This window comes from Falco naumanni, chromosome 4, assembly GCF_017639655.2.
Source record: "Falco naumanni isolate bFalNau1 chromosome 4, bFalNau1.pat, whole genome shotgun sequence".
NCBI lineage: Eukaryota > Metazoa > Chordata > Aves > Falconiformes > Falconidae > Falco > Falco naumanni.
This window is the reverse complement of record NC_054057.1, coordinates 103,188,603-103,203,412: the sequence shown is the minus strand read 5'-3', so window position 1 is coordinate 103,203,412 and position 14,810 is coordinate 103,188,603. Positions and strand designations below refer to the sequence as shown.

Here is a 14,810-nt window from a genome sequence, read left to right as displayed (position 1 = left end):
GCAACATATAATCCAAAGTGTATTTTCTGTAACTAGCATGTAATTAACTTGAAGGTAGCCCTGTAAACTAGGTAATTGGACAGGTTTTATGGCTGTATACTTAACTCATACTTATAGGTAAAAACTGTGAAAGTTTAATAAAACAGCTACTGAATTGAGTTAATGAAAACAGTGCAAACTCCTAAGCATTACAGCACGCTTCTAGATAACACAAGTGGTAACAGCTCAAAACATGTCCAGGGTTTTCTACCCAGAGCCTCAAATTACTAGAAACCTGGCAAACCCTGAAGGCCAGCCTGCACCCTTCTTTTTTATAACTAACTAACTTATTTATAAATAACTGACGGCGTCTCTCCAGCACATGTTCATGATTCTGGCAGTAGTACTATATGCAAAGAACCTTGTAATTTCCACTACCCGTTGATCCTACGAAAAGATACAGCCATTAATCATGGACCTAAGAACTAATATATCAAACAACCGTGTTTTACAGAAATTTCTAATAGAACATTCTGGCATAACATAACTAACCTAACATCACATGTTGTGGATAGAACTTATGGTAATTAAACCATGCTGAGTCAGCACATCAGTTTGGAATAACACACTCTTGAATTCTTCAGAATTTTCTAACTGGTCACACTGAATTGCTTTTTAAATTCAGTGTATACATTAAGAATACAACAATTTTGATGTATGTTTTGGAACTGCAGATGGAATTGACTGCTATCCAGTTACGCAAATGCTACACAATGAATTTCTGATAGCATCTCTATTTGTTTGCCAACATAAACCTTGCTGTTCCAAGAGAAATTAGTCTTGTGACTAATCAACAACAGTTCCAATGGTTTGTTCAAAAACAAAACCAATAATAAGCTAAACTATGTAAAACTCCGCCCACAGAATAAGCAGGAAGACATCAAAACCAACACTTTTACAAATAAGAATCAGTGTCTAGGGTGTCAACTTGCTACAGAATATAAGCTCCAGTCTTCTGAACTACAAATTGTGTATTAGAGAAGGGAAATGTTAATGCTTCTATTGCCAACTGCATTGCTGCTATCAACACTGAAGTAAACTTTCCCTGCTCCTGCAATGCTCCAAAGCAGGAACTGCATGGCTACAGAGAAACTCAGCTTCTACTAAACCCATTATACAGGCTGTATGTTTACAGCACCATATTCTAATACATTAAAGCTGAAAGACTTGTAGAATTGTTTCTTACCACTTCTAATATCAGGTATCAGAGACCTTCTGGCCCAAGAAAGGTCAATGCTGGACAGAGGCACAACAGCACCTCCACAAAGGCAGAATAAAAGCAAGCCTGAAATAAGACAGTAAAAGAGTAGTAGTGCTGGGGCAATCAAACTCTGAAACAGAAGAGCTTGCAACCCACTGGAAGAAGAAAGAGATCTAAAAGGAGGAAGTAGAGTACAGGAATACATCGTCTGTTAGAAAGCAAAAAAGGGATTCTTTTCAAAGAGAAAAGGGGATGAGATGGGCCAGGGATCAAGCACCCACCTAGAATCTCTTTAACCTACTACAGGAGGGGGTAGAATTAGTCTCTGCACAGAGGGAAGCGGATGAGCACAGAGTGCTGGAGCAGGCGCGGAGAGCAGGGATGCCAGCAGGGCGCCCCCGCGTGGAAGAGTCTTTCTATGACACATGAAGGAGCCAGTTTCTGACTGCCAAGTCATAACAGGTACGATATTCCACTCACGGCTGTGCTGCCAACTAGGCAGAGTAACTCCCCCACACGCCCGGAGGAAACTAATCAGATTGTGCGTATAAATATAAAATAACAGAAAGCCAAATGCGCTTTTCAATGTATATGTTAACTTGTGTTTTACAATCATATTGGTCATACTATAAAGGTATTTAAGCACATTTGACGTAGATACATTAGTGCATCGTTTTGCTTCAACAATTAAGAACAAAGGCCTGTCTGATACCGTTTATAAGTGTCTGTTACATGTAACATCACTGCTTAAGAAAATGTATCAGTGGATACAGACATTAAATAAAACCAGTCAGAATCCAGGAGAGGTAAAGTGGTGCTTTCTGTGATAGTATTATGTAATTTACGTAATTAATCATCAAGGTAAAGCTAGGAACAAACCTCTCTCTTAGAAACCGTTATCTTGTTTAGATTCATGCACCCTGAAGGGAATAACTGAAGTCTGCCAGCCTGCACAAAATAAATATACTGTTTTGTAAATACTGTCTGAATTCTTCCCATTTGGCATAAAAGACACCTCTTTCCCCATGAAGACATTTGCAGCAAAACTAGCAAAGAAACCACTTGCACATCTGAAATTTACTTTCAGCCCATTTAGCACATTTTTATGTCAGGCTTCTCATAAATTAGATCAGCCTTCCTCACAGGTGACCGCATCTGCAGCTTGGTTAGTTCAATGCTTCTCTAAAATTAAAAAGGAAACAAAAAGGAGGAAATAGGAAGAAGCCTAGTTGCAGTAATTTATCTTCAGTCTTCAGGCAACCGCGCTCCAAACACATGCCTCAAACTATTTCAAGTAGAAAATGTTGGTTTAGATGTCACTATTTATTTTTAGCACTGAAGTTCTTCAGCCAAATTTGGTGTGTAAGGGGGAAAAAAAAAGCTAGAGAAACCATCATAGTGGTTCAGATGTTTAAAATATGCAGGAAATTATGCTAGATCTTGGTGGAGCAGTGAAAAGAAATATCAATAATAAGTGGAGACAAAACCCAGCATCCTCTTCAGTTACGTCTGCAACCCCAATATTCTTCATTAATCAGGTAACTGCTTTTTTTGATTGTCTGGCAGTTTCTTTATGGCCATCTGAACTGTCATCATATCAATAGTGGGACTACCAGGTACCACTACTTTTGCAAAGTACCTCATGGGGGTGGGGGGGGGGGGAGAATATCACTTAAAGACTTTCAGTAGCACAAGCCCACTAATCACATGACAAGATCTAGAAAATTATGCTGCTGGCAAAAACAGAGAGTGGGTGATTTTAAGGGAGTAGGAGGGGAGACAAAGAAGCTGAAATCTGAAACCCCTCAGGAGAGAAACTCAGTCTTGAATTCAGAACTTACACACTTGTTTTTCCATGGTAAGAGTAGTTAGGCTTATTTGTAATTCAAGACTATCACAACTAGCAAACAACCACAGAGGCTTTAATCTTAACGTCTTCTAACTGTGTGTGTATGACTGTACACATGTAATCTGCATTTGATGGGATGCTTTATTAAATCAAACTGTTTCCCACCCTACATGCCAACATAACAGTAATTCCGTAGACATTAGAAGCAGCATGTTGAACTGCTGTCACTTACATATAAGCACCGAACAATGGTGCTGAGCAAAGCCACCTCTCTGCATCCAGGTGTTAAGGGAAGAGGGGCATGGAGATTTGAAGAAAAAGAGTGAGAGTTAATGGCAATTAGAAGAGATCAAAAATAGAATTAATACCAATCTCTGCGCTAAGAATTGTGCTGTTACTTTTTATATACATTATCGACCTGCCTCTGAATTGCCCCATCCCATCAGATATTCATGCCTCTTCTTACCAAGCTCTGGCCACAAATTGTTCCACACCCACATGGCATCTTTATCTTCCCAGAGTTAGTATTTGCAAAGGTTGAACTGATAAACCTGTAGTGTTTTATAGGAGACTTCTGCCTCCAATCCATACTTCCATCTCTCTGCTTTCACACTCACTAGCTTTCCTCCGTTTCCATACTTCATCCCTTTTCACTCTCTCATCTTTCACTGCTCTTTGCTTTCCCCATCCTGACTATCCCTTTTCCAAAGCTACAGCTTCCTCCTCTTTCCTCCTCCAATCCTACACCCAGTATCTTTCCTTTGCTTTATTCCTTTTCTGCTCTAAGTGCCATATCCACCACCTACTCTTTTATGTTCTGGTTTTCCCATTACACTGTACCTCCAGTTTGCAATATTCTAGTCTCCACAGGTTCTGTGTTTCTTCCTCTGAAATAACAATTCTCACTATAAATTTCTTCCCTCGAAAATAGTCTATTTGCTGGACACTTGACTATACAATTTCAGAAACCAAATTAATCTGATGCTTCACGTATATGCAGGAGCAGCACATAGCAGAGAGATTGCACTGCTCATTAAATTTAATTCTAAATTTAATCTAAACCAGGATTGATTGATCTATTAAAAGAAATAATTTTTTAAAAATCAAAATAAACTCCTTTCTCCCCAATAATACCTAAGCACTGCCCAAAGTTCTGTTAAGTAACTGCTACTGTTATCTAAAATTGACAGCATTGGCAGAAACATGTAAATGATATCGTGACATGGAAATCCCCATTGAGAGAATTAAATGTGATCTCTAACCATGGGGCTCAAAAGAGCTGTTCAGCACAGAAAAAAAAAAGTTTCTTCTGATAAAATAAATGTAAGGAGGGTAAAAGGGAAGTGCAGAGGAGTTTCTTTGGTAAATGTTTAGCATCTGGGCCTTCTTTATCTTACTTTGAGGTCTGCATTTGTACACGTTCAGGGATGCTTTAACATGCCCACCTTATCAGCATGATACAGAGACATTTAAAATCAGTGAACTGACTGCAAAGCAAGGGTAGGTGGGACGAACACAATGTTGCAATTAGCTGCTTAACCACTTTCTTTATTATTTTTTGTGACTGTTGAAATGATCCTGTATTATAGCATAGATGTTTAAACAAAACAGCTATGAATAAGTCATCTCTAGAGTATTGTTTGTTATACTCAAGCGTGGCACTGCTCCACTGTCAACATTAACTCAGTTCTTTTACCCAATAAGGTTTTACTCCTGTTTGAGAAGACATCAAAGTTAACCTTTTATCATTCACCATCTGTATGAAAACCTTTATGACTTCAAGTCTGCTCATTGGGCTTTTCATAACACAATTTTTCCATCCCTCAAAATAAAATTGATGCTGACGCAATGCAAACACGAACAGAGAATTGCTCTCTTCCCCAGTGCTCAACGGTCTTGTTTCAGCATCCAAACAGATCAAGTGAACAACTGATACAGGTTCTTCCCTTGATGTAGCAGTTTATTTCAAACAATTAACTGCAACTGTCAATTACTATGCATTCTATGAAATATTAAAGCTATAGAACTTGACATCTGTCTTAGTATCCCATAAATTTCCTTAAAAGTAAGGTGGCAGTCAGCTCCCACAGATCTTAATTTCTACACATGGAGGAATCAGTTTGAAGATCCTTTACTCACTGCCTGTTTTCTCTAGTACTACCTATTCTATTTCCTTTCAGGTTCTTCATTTCTCTTGATTCTTCAGTCTTTTACTCCCCAATTCTCTGTTCTTCATGTACTAGCGCACTCCACCTCTGCCATGCAGCTTGATGACAGACTTCATGCCACCACACTTAGTGACCCTAAGCCCTTACTTCCAGTGCACTATTGTTTTCTGAATTTAGAATCGTTTCTCCATCTACAACTCATACCTGCAACACTTTTCCTACTACTTTCATACCTACCTTCTTCCTCTGTTACTTTTCGAGCATAGCTGAGAATTAGGAGAAATACTACAGTCAATTTTACTTTTAAACTGGCTCTGAAATTTATAATTAATCTACAGATTAGAGGTTGTCGGTATTTTCCCTGCATTCTTGACAATGCTGTTGTGACGGAACTATTTTCTTGGTAATGCTGACAACTTTACTCTGTAGCTTTGTGGTACAATGCAAGAAATAGATGGTGAAAATAAAATGCTCACAGTAAACAATAGTGGACACTATAATACCAAATTAGAATGCAGAAGACATTATCAGATATTGTGAAAAATAATGTACATTTTAATTAATTTTACCATATTGTCACCACCACAGATCAGTAAACCTGACAACGTCATTTACACTTTCAGCAAAGCATTTAAGTAATGGTTTTCTATTTAATTTTTTTGTTGGAAAGAACTCAAAGAAAACAGAATTATATGCTGTCCTGAATACAAAACTGAACTGTTTAGATTCAGCGTAAGTCAGTCTACATTACAGGTAACGGTAATTTACTGTTTATTATACCAAATGAAGTTTGAAAGGCAGAAAAGCCCTACCTTTAACCAAAAGGTTACAGTAATACTATGACTTAGATACAACATGCAGTGACAACTCCTTCTCCTAGACTCTATTCCAGGCTACAGTACTTACACAAATGGCAAACACACCATTGTCACCACCGTCACACTGAGTTTTTCAACAAATGGTGTAGAAGATTTCACAGAGCATAGGGCACAGAGAGTGGACAACATGACTTTCTGAAGCAATTAATCTACATAAGAATTATACCTCTGAAACCTGAAGCAGACACGAATCAAAGCTCCCAATACCCCCAGCAAATATTAAGGTTCTCTGTTTCACTTACATTGCTTTTTCATGTACCTTTTCACTCAATTACTGTGGGAACAGGCATACTTCATATTTCCTTGCTTAGCCAAACAAAAATAAAACCTATTCCCTTTTGCCTTGTAAGAAATCCATGTAATTTTTGTTATGAATCTCCAACTGTACTTCTGCAAAATTCACATATACAAGCTTTCAATAACTAATTTCACAAATATCTATTAGAGTAAAAAAGCACTTAAAAACCCTGTACCTATCAGTTCTGTTTTGCTGATTTATTTTCAGATATGAAAACACACATCTTTTCTTTTTAAATCATAATGTACATTAACACACTTACATTAAATTATCTTCCCCACCCCTCATCATAAATCAGCTAATCACATAAACAAAAGCCCTTTTTTTAAGAAAGCCTTTTAGGAGGTTAGAAAATTAAAAGTTCAGTTCTGTAATTATTTTGCCATGATTTTAGTCCCTGCAGATCATGGTTTAACTCCAAAGTTACACAGCAACCGAATGAAGCAGGAGGTATGAACAGAGTATGAACAAAACACCACCACACTTACCCCTCTGAAATTCCAGCCCTTGGTAGAAGGAAACAGGGAAAAACCATTCTGTTGCTGTTGTTTCGGCCTGCAAGATGAGACAAAGGAAAGCGTTGACATTTTCAGCTGTCGTATTTTCTATATCAATAACAGAGTGACAATAGAGGAAGAAAAGAGAAAACACAGGCTTCAAGTACTAAGACACCTTAGATTTCCTTGGCTGTACTTCTGACAGGTTTCTCTCTTCAGTTTAGTTGAGTGTTTTAATTCAGGTTGAGAGCTAAAGGACATGGCAGCCTTACGAGCCTTCGGAGACACACTGACTTGATGTCTGACAGCAACTCATTACTCCTACCGATTTTCAACAAGCGGAGACAACCCTGACCTGAACAGTGCGGGTCTGTGAAGCTGCAATTATGTCATGTGATGCACGATGGGGCAGCCTACCAGCTGTACTAGCTGGGGACACTATAGAGCCTTTAATCATACCAGTGAAGCTACGCAAAGCACTAATGTAAATTAGCCAGACCTTTGTATGACACTAAAAACTAGAAGCTGACTTCTGTTTTTACTCCTTCCAAAACTTTTCTCCTACCCTATAATTATTGCCGTACAATCATTTCTGAAAAGTAACCATAGCATTCTTCACTTCCCTCCTAATAAGCGCTTTTCACCAGTGAGATCTTAAACTACTTTACAAAGGTAGGCAAACATTGCTGAGATTTCATGCATGAAGTCAGATCAAAGCCAGACTGACCTGTTGCAGTTGACCAAACCAGCAAATAGTTTGGCAGTGGGACCGAAGTGCTGAACACGCTGCAGCTCCAACCATGCAATTATACAGATTAGAGAACTGACCAAACAATAACAAGAATACACAAACTTGATTAAAAAATAGCAAATTAAATGGCTGCCTGTCAAACCTCACCATCCAACAACAACAGGACAGATGTTGTGCAATGAAAGCACTGGACTAACGCATGAAAGATCTGGGAGTCATTCCTGTTGCTTATAGCTCCTGAAGGACTCCAACACACAGTGCCTCAGCTTCTTTTCTGTAGAGTCAGGATAGCCATAGTTCTCTCTGTCTTTTCTGTCTTCTCTATTTCGGCATAAAATATTTGGTGTACAGGCAGTTTTCTTATTATGTGTGCTAAAACACATCATAGAGCCATGATCACGGTAGACATTTTTAGATACCAACATAAAGCAAACATTAATCATGACAATTGAGTCATTTTTGTAACATCAAAGGCTGAGATGTAAATCTTCTCAGTTTTCCAGTCTACCTGACAGCCAGCCAGAAAGAGTATCAATATCCGAAGCACATTGATAAAGTCATTAAAAAGCACAAGACAGCATACATGACAGACTTCAGTGTTAAGCAGTCTGGCTAATAAATCCTCCTACTACAGCTTTCCAAGTTAAAATATTATGAAACTGAATTACTAACCCAAAAACCTCACTGCAACTGTTACTGCACTATGAAAAGAGAAAAATGTGATTAACATGACAAAGTCACACAATTATCAATTGTCCTAATGGTATTTTGAACCCTTTTCATTCACAGATGATCTCACACTAGAACAGCCAGATTTTCCAAAAAGTACCACGAGCTTTCTATAAAGTTGTGCTCCTTAGTCACTTCTCAAAAAAATCTCATGTTTAAACTTACATTTCCACATTTTTTCTTTGATATTTTAATGCTGTTCATGCATTTGTTTTCCCAGTTTATTAAAAATTTCACTAGTTCTATTTTAATTAAGCTAAACATAGGGGAAACAAAAGACATTTCAACTTCAATACAGCAGGATTTATGATAATTTACACAACAGTTACAAAGGAAATGAAAACTTCATTAAAAATTATCTCTCCCCACTATCATCCTGTAACAAGAACTGAGAACTTCACAATAAGGTTGTTGTATCATTCACCTACACTAAACTGAAGACCATCCACCAGAAGACTGATGACTAACCATTTGTTATCATCAATCTGTAACTTTCCCATTCACTGAAAGCATCCCTGACTACACAACAACAGCCAGTCTTTATAGAGAGCAGACAGTATTAAAAGTACATTTTGCCAGTTTTCACAATAGGTATCCTCCTTTCTTATCTTAGCAGTCAAGAACCTCACTTCATTTTGGTGAGAATGAACTTACTATTCACACTGGTATGTTAAACTCCTTTCTTCTTAGTACTACTGTAGTGTTATTAAAGAGCCTTAAATGTAGTAGCCTAAACAAAACAAGCCATTTTTACCTAAAGGAGTTAATTAAAAAGGTAGTGAAACATATCGAAGTCACCGTATGTTCCTCCATAACTTATCAGCCTGATCCGATACATACAGGGTGTAACAAAATTCTTCACAAATTGTTTTTTCACCTAATGCGTGCAGTGCTCTTCCAATGAGCAGAAATCAGGCTGAAGCATTACACCTATTTACCAAGCTACAGGCTACCTTAAATAGTTTCTTCCAACATTTTTACACATCTGGCCTGGTTATTACTTCCTTTTTTCCCATTCTATTAGAGATATTCAATGTTTGTCTGCAATGCAGTGAATACATCAAGTCTAATTTCCCATTATAAGAAAGCACTTCATATTGCCCATCTCAAACTTACAAAGATATTAAAATTTTAAAAGCGTTTTCCTACTATCTTACTGACAGACTGGTTTAGATATCTCACTGTTCCCATAACTAGAAATGATCTAGGCTAAACATATTCATAAACTGTCTATGACCAGCATTTTTCAGCTGCACACACCCCTAAATCAAAATTACAAGTTCTGGTTCTCAGCTGCACCTCAAGTAACAAAATATAGTTCTACTGAAAACAAGACCTAATTTACAGTTTTCTGTTTGGTCCTTCACTGTCTTAAAGGTGTTTTGATCCCTTGGACTTCCCAACTGTCAACATCAATGAGAACTGTACTGAGAAATAATCAGCATTGTAGGGTTTTTTCAAAGACATTTTAAATTAATGTCTTGCTCTTTTTTTTCTACAGGGTGCTACTACTGTTACTTGTGAACATTCTGTTTACTGGATAAATCTATTCTGAATTGCAGCAGTATACAAGCTAATTAAGAAAACCGCCTGTCTATTATAAAACCACTGAAATACTGAATTACTATTTTATATTTTAAATACAAAACCATAAAGCTACAAAACTGTCAGAGAAATCTATTTTGAAATAACCGATGAATGTTACACTTCGATAGGAGGGATACTGTATCAATAGGTGTGTTAGACCCACATGGTTTGGAAATAAAATGATTTAACAGTCAATAATAAAAGTAACCACTGGCATAAGTAGGTAGCAGATAGAACAAAATAAAACATTATCTTAAAGACGGAAAGGAGACAAATTAATAGGCATTACCAGTGATGAGCAGATCTGACTTCCAGAGGAACACAAGTCTAAAATACGTTACTCAGATTCTGTGGTAAGGCTTTTCCAGATATCAAAGAATAAGACAGGGATGGTTCCTATAACTGCATACACTGTGACTAACACTCTTGAAACCCTCAAACAGATTATCACAGACTAGATCATGGCTGAGAAAAGGAAGTACATGATGTGTGAGGGAAAGACAGGAGATCATCCTTACAATTACTTGCAACAGTAATTTCAGAGCTGTTATTTATAATACTTGACCTTTCTTACAGATGGATTTTTTTTCATTTAGCTAAAAGCCTCCAAACATTTTCTTCCCAGTACTGCAGTTTTATAAAATGAAAGATTAGAAGGTAGGACTCTATAGAAACTCCTCAGACTGTGGGAGGGAGAGGGGTTATCAAACCTGCCAGCTGAGCTTGGTTTGAAGATTGCTATAGAAAGTTTACCTTGGAAATAAAAGCCTGAAACCAAGTCCATCCAGCCCAAGAAAAGTGCAAGTGGAGACCTACCACTTGGAAAGGCAGCCCATGAAGATACTCAGCCTTCATCCATGTTTCTCTGTTTCAGTGCCAAATTCCTCCTCCTCCTTAGTAGATGTTTTAACTGTTCATCTTCCATTTGATCTTTAGGCTCCAGCTCTGGCAAAATAAGCCCTGGAAATGGCATCTCCACATCTTAGTAGCTCAGATGTATGCTTGATCCCTTGAAACATCTACCGAGGAATGACTGAACGACACTGACTTGCTTGCCTGCTAGTTTCCTAGTGATCAGTTCAGTAAGGATAATTTGGAATTTTACCGAACAAAACATTTATTACTGCAGGAACTTTTGACACTAGTAATATCCTCTGAGCTGTGGCTCTATCTTTAACAAAGTTGCTTCTACAACTATTTTGTAGCCTGGAGAATAAATAGCCACTGAATTAAATGTATAGTGAATTATCAGCTTCAGTTTTTTAAGGTCCCAGATTCTGTGGTCCAGCACAATCACTTAAAGTCCTAAATCTGAATGAAAAAAAGTTCTAGAACTTCTAGTACCATGAGTTAATTTAAGGAGTTTATTAGGTTAATTACAATGAATCAACACCTTATGCTTCCTGTAACACAAGGCTGTATGACACTACCCAACAAAAAGCAAAGCTTTACAAAGGAAAATGACTTATAGCAGTGAAGAGGTAGAAAAAATAAGAAAGAAAAAAAAGAACACAAACAAGATAAGCCATGAAATAAAAAAAAAACCACACAGCTAGAGACATATTGTTTCCTTTCTCACAGCTATGTATTTAGTACAGAACTTTGTATACAATGAAGACAAGATGCTGCCATAGACTCCAGTGAAGTACTAAACTAGATTAAGGATATATGTCAGTTGGTTTCCACTGCAGAACATTGAATTAAAAATAAAGATGTATCTCTGTCAAGACCGAAGTATGCATTATTTGTCTTCTAGAATGCTTATGTTGTCCCATCTACTGCTTTGCATTCAGAAGAAAAATCCAGTATTACATATGAAAAATTTCTTCACCAAAAGATTTGTCAAGCATTGGAACAGGCTGCCCAGGGAAGTGGTTGAGTCACCACCCCTGGAAGTATTTAAAAGACGTGTAGATGTGGCACTTGGGGACATGGTTTAGCAGTGGACTTGACAGTGGTAGGGTAATGGCTGGACTTGACCTTACATGTCTTTTGCAACCTAAACAATTCTATGATACTATATTAAACCAGCATCATTATAAAGGTTTGTCTGGAAACAAAACATTGATCCTTCTTAAAATAGTTTTGCAAAAATGATCCCTATATTTTACATTTGCTGTAAAATATATTTGTTGTATAATATATATTATAATATATATTTGTTGTAAAAGATCAGTGAAACTGTAGACTTTTTACAAAGACTGAATATGACCTATAACTATTATTTCTGCATAAAACTCAGGACAGAACCCAGCTACGTTCCCTCGAATTTTGTTGGCAATGGTAAGAAAATGAATTAAAAATCATAAAATAATGTTTTTGTCCTTAAGTTGTGTAGGGTTTCCTGTTTAGGTTCCCTCACACACATACTATAAATAGATATAATAAAAAAATCTGTTGGACAAAGATATCTTTATTGAAATCTTTATTTAGACACAATTTGTAGACACCCAATTAACATGCCTCCCAAAATACATCAGTGAGATCTTTTTGTGCAATCTTTACTGTGCTGTAGGTAGTTCTATAATGGCAATAATTAAGTATATAAAGGACTCTAAAGATTACAACACACATCAAACATTTTAAAGTTTCTATTGCATTTACTAAAACAAGTGTGTTACCTGTCTTGAAGCATGACGATGACATAAATGAACAATTTATGGCAGTTTATATTAAGCTCTGTAATTTTTACATCTTCATCTGATCGTGCAGTCTTTCTGCACACAGAATCACTGACTACAACAGTATTTTTTCAGATAAGAATATCCAAGCTGTGTGTGTTTTGTTTAGAATACTCAGCTGCTAAGTCTGTTTGAAGATAAAAGCACATTTCACAAATCTACATGAATACTCACTCAGATAATAAAAGGAAAGTTCAAACCACTTAGAGACAAGCTGTGCTAAGTAAAAATTCTTTTCAATCTGCAAAAGTAAAGGTTGTTACTACAGCTGTAAATATTTTATGAAGATACTGTTAAATAATAAATAGAACTTACTGTTCAGAACTGTTCTTTGTAATGTCATCTGCTCAACTTATCAAAAGCGTACACTAATATACCATTAATAAAAGCTAATTTATTTGAACACACTGGGATATTTGTGATACTAAATCACACATTAAAAAAATATTTGAAGTAGTTTACCTGGTGAAGCTTGAGATATGCAAGAGCATTTTAGCTTCAAACAACAGTTTTGAACAATACTGACTCTCTTAGATGTTTTAAGTTAAGATAATAGATTCACGTACCTCTGGTACTAATTTTAAAAGCAGAAAAAAACCCCACCCATGGCTTGACCTCTTCATAAAATATACTGACTCCTTCACTTGAAATCCCAAATACTATTTCTCTTCTATGCTAGATTTGTACATTTTGGAAGTAAAAGGAGATTGTGGAAAATTTTATTTATTTTCCAAAAGGAAAAAGCCAAATCTAATATAGTAAAATCTGGCTCAGAAAAGTTTTAAGTTAATGTGGAGAGTTTACTTGATACACTTTTATTCCTAAAGGCAAAGCATCTCATTAGGATTGTGTGTATGTTTGATTTACCAAGGTCTAATCCTCCAGACACGAGCTCTTCAAGCTCCCATAGCATCTACGAGAGACAAGGGGGGCACTTAGATGAGCAAGATCGAACACTTACTATCTTGAAACAAAAACATGCACCAAAGCAAACACAGATGACTGATTCTTACTATTGAGCTGACTTCCTAAATACTAATATAATTTTTTATTGTGCTACTATCATGAACTATGTGTCATAAACATATTAAGAAAGAAAAACAGCCCTTATGAATCTGGATGAACACAGATGACAGCCTGCACCACCGAAGCAGGTACATGTACCAGTGAGCTGTCCCACACCTACTCTTTTCCCACGCTCTCTTCAGAACATGTTTATTTATACTGTGAATCAATGCACAGCACTGTAAAATATCTCATCGTTAATAAAACCCAAAGAAGCTACAAAATGCTTTTTATCGTGTCTGCATTTGATTAACTTCCTGTAAAAATTAACAGTAATTTTATGAAAGAGGGGGGAAAAAAAAAATCTGAAGATCAAGTTCTACATTTTGATGTAAAAATCAGATACTCCTAATGATGTAACATTTCATCTTCTGAAGAAACAGAGGCTTGATTTAAAGCTTTAAACTTAATTTATTTCTTCATCTGTTAACTACCACAGGTTAATGCAATAAATCACGTCTGATATACACCACTATAAAAGCATCCCCCTTGACACATGAACTCTGTTCACAACTGAAACAGAAAGCCCTGGCTACTAGCCAAAAGGAGGACGCAGGCTTTTCTACTGTCTGACAGAAGTATAGCTGCATTAACGTTGGGGAGGATGAGAAGAGAGTCTTCTATTATGTTTCTGTAACAAAATATCAATGTTTCATGAATATTGCAAAAGCTAAGATTAGAAAGACTATTCACTGGCTCACTTTGAATGCGCAGCCTAAAATTATTCCTCTGACATTTCAATAATACTAAGGAATAAGAAATGGCAATAAATAACATGTTTGAAATTTTTAGTCATTACCTCATCCCACTGTTGTATCACAGATACATGCTGAAATCTTTACAAAGAGAACAACTCCACATTAAAAAGAAAAGTTTGCTCACCTCCACCCTACAGTCAGCCATCCAGGTATGATTCTCTGGTCCATGGGAAAAAAAGTTTACACACACACACACCCATCATGACACTGTCATAAAAAGCAAGCCTCCGTGCAAAAAACTCACATAATTCATGCTCAATGAAAGAGAGTAGGCTCCATTTTGTTTTCAAAATGGAAGTTCATTCTCAT

The 14,810-nt window shown here is 36.7% G+C and overlaps 1 protein-coding gene across 1 annotated transcript in view; it reads right to left on the bottom strand.

Annotated features, from left to right (window-relative positions):
• ARHGEF3 (Rho guanine nucleotide exchange factor 3) overlaps positions 1 to 14,810 on the bottom strand; it is a 135,911-nt gene that overhangs the window by 89,316 nt on the left and 31,785 nt on the right. Inside the window, exon 3 of the mRNA XM_040592646.1 lies at positions 6,922 to 6,988. Within this exon, the coding sequence (XP_040448580.1) occupies positions 6,922 to 6,988 (67 nt within the window). The remainder of the gene's footprint in view (positions 1 to 6,921; positions 6,989 to 14,810) is intronic.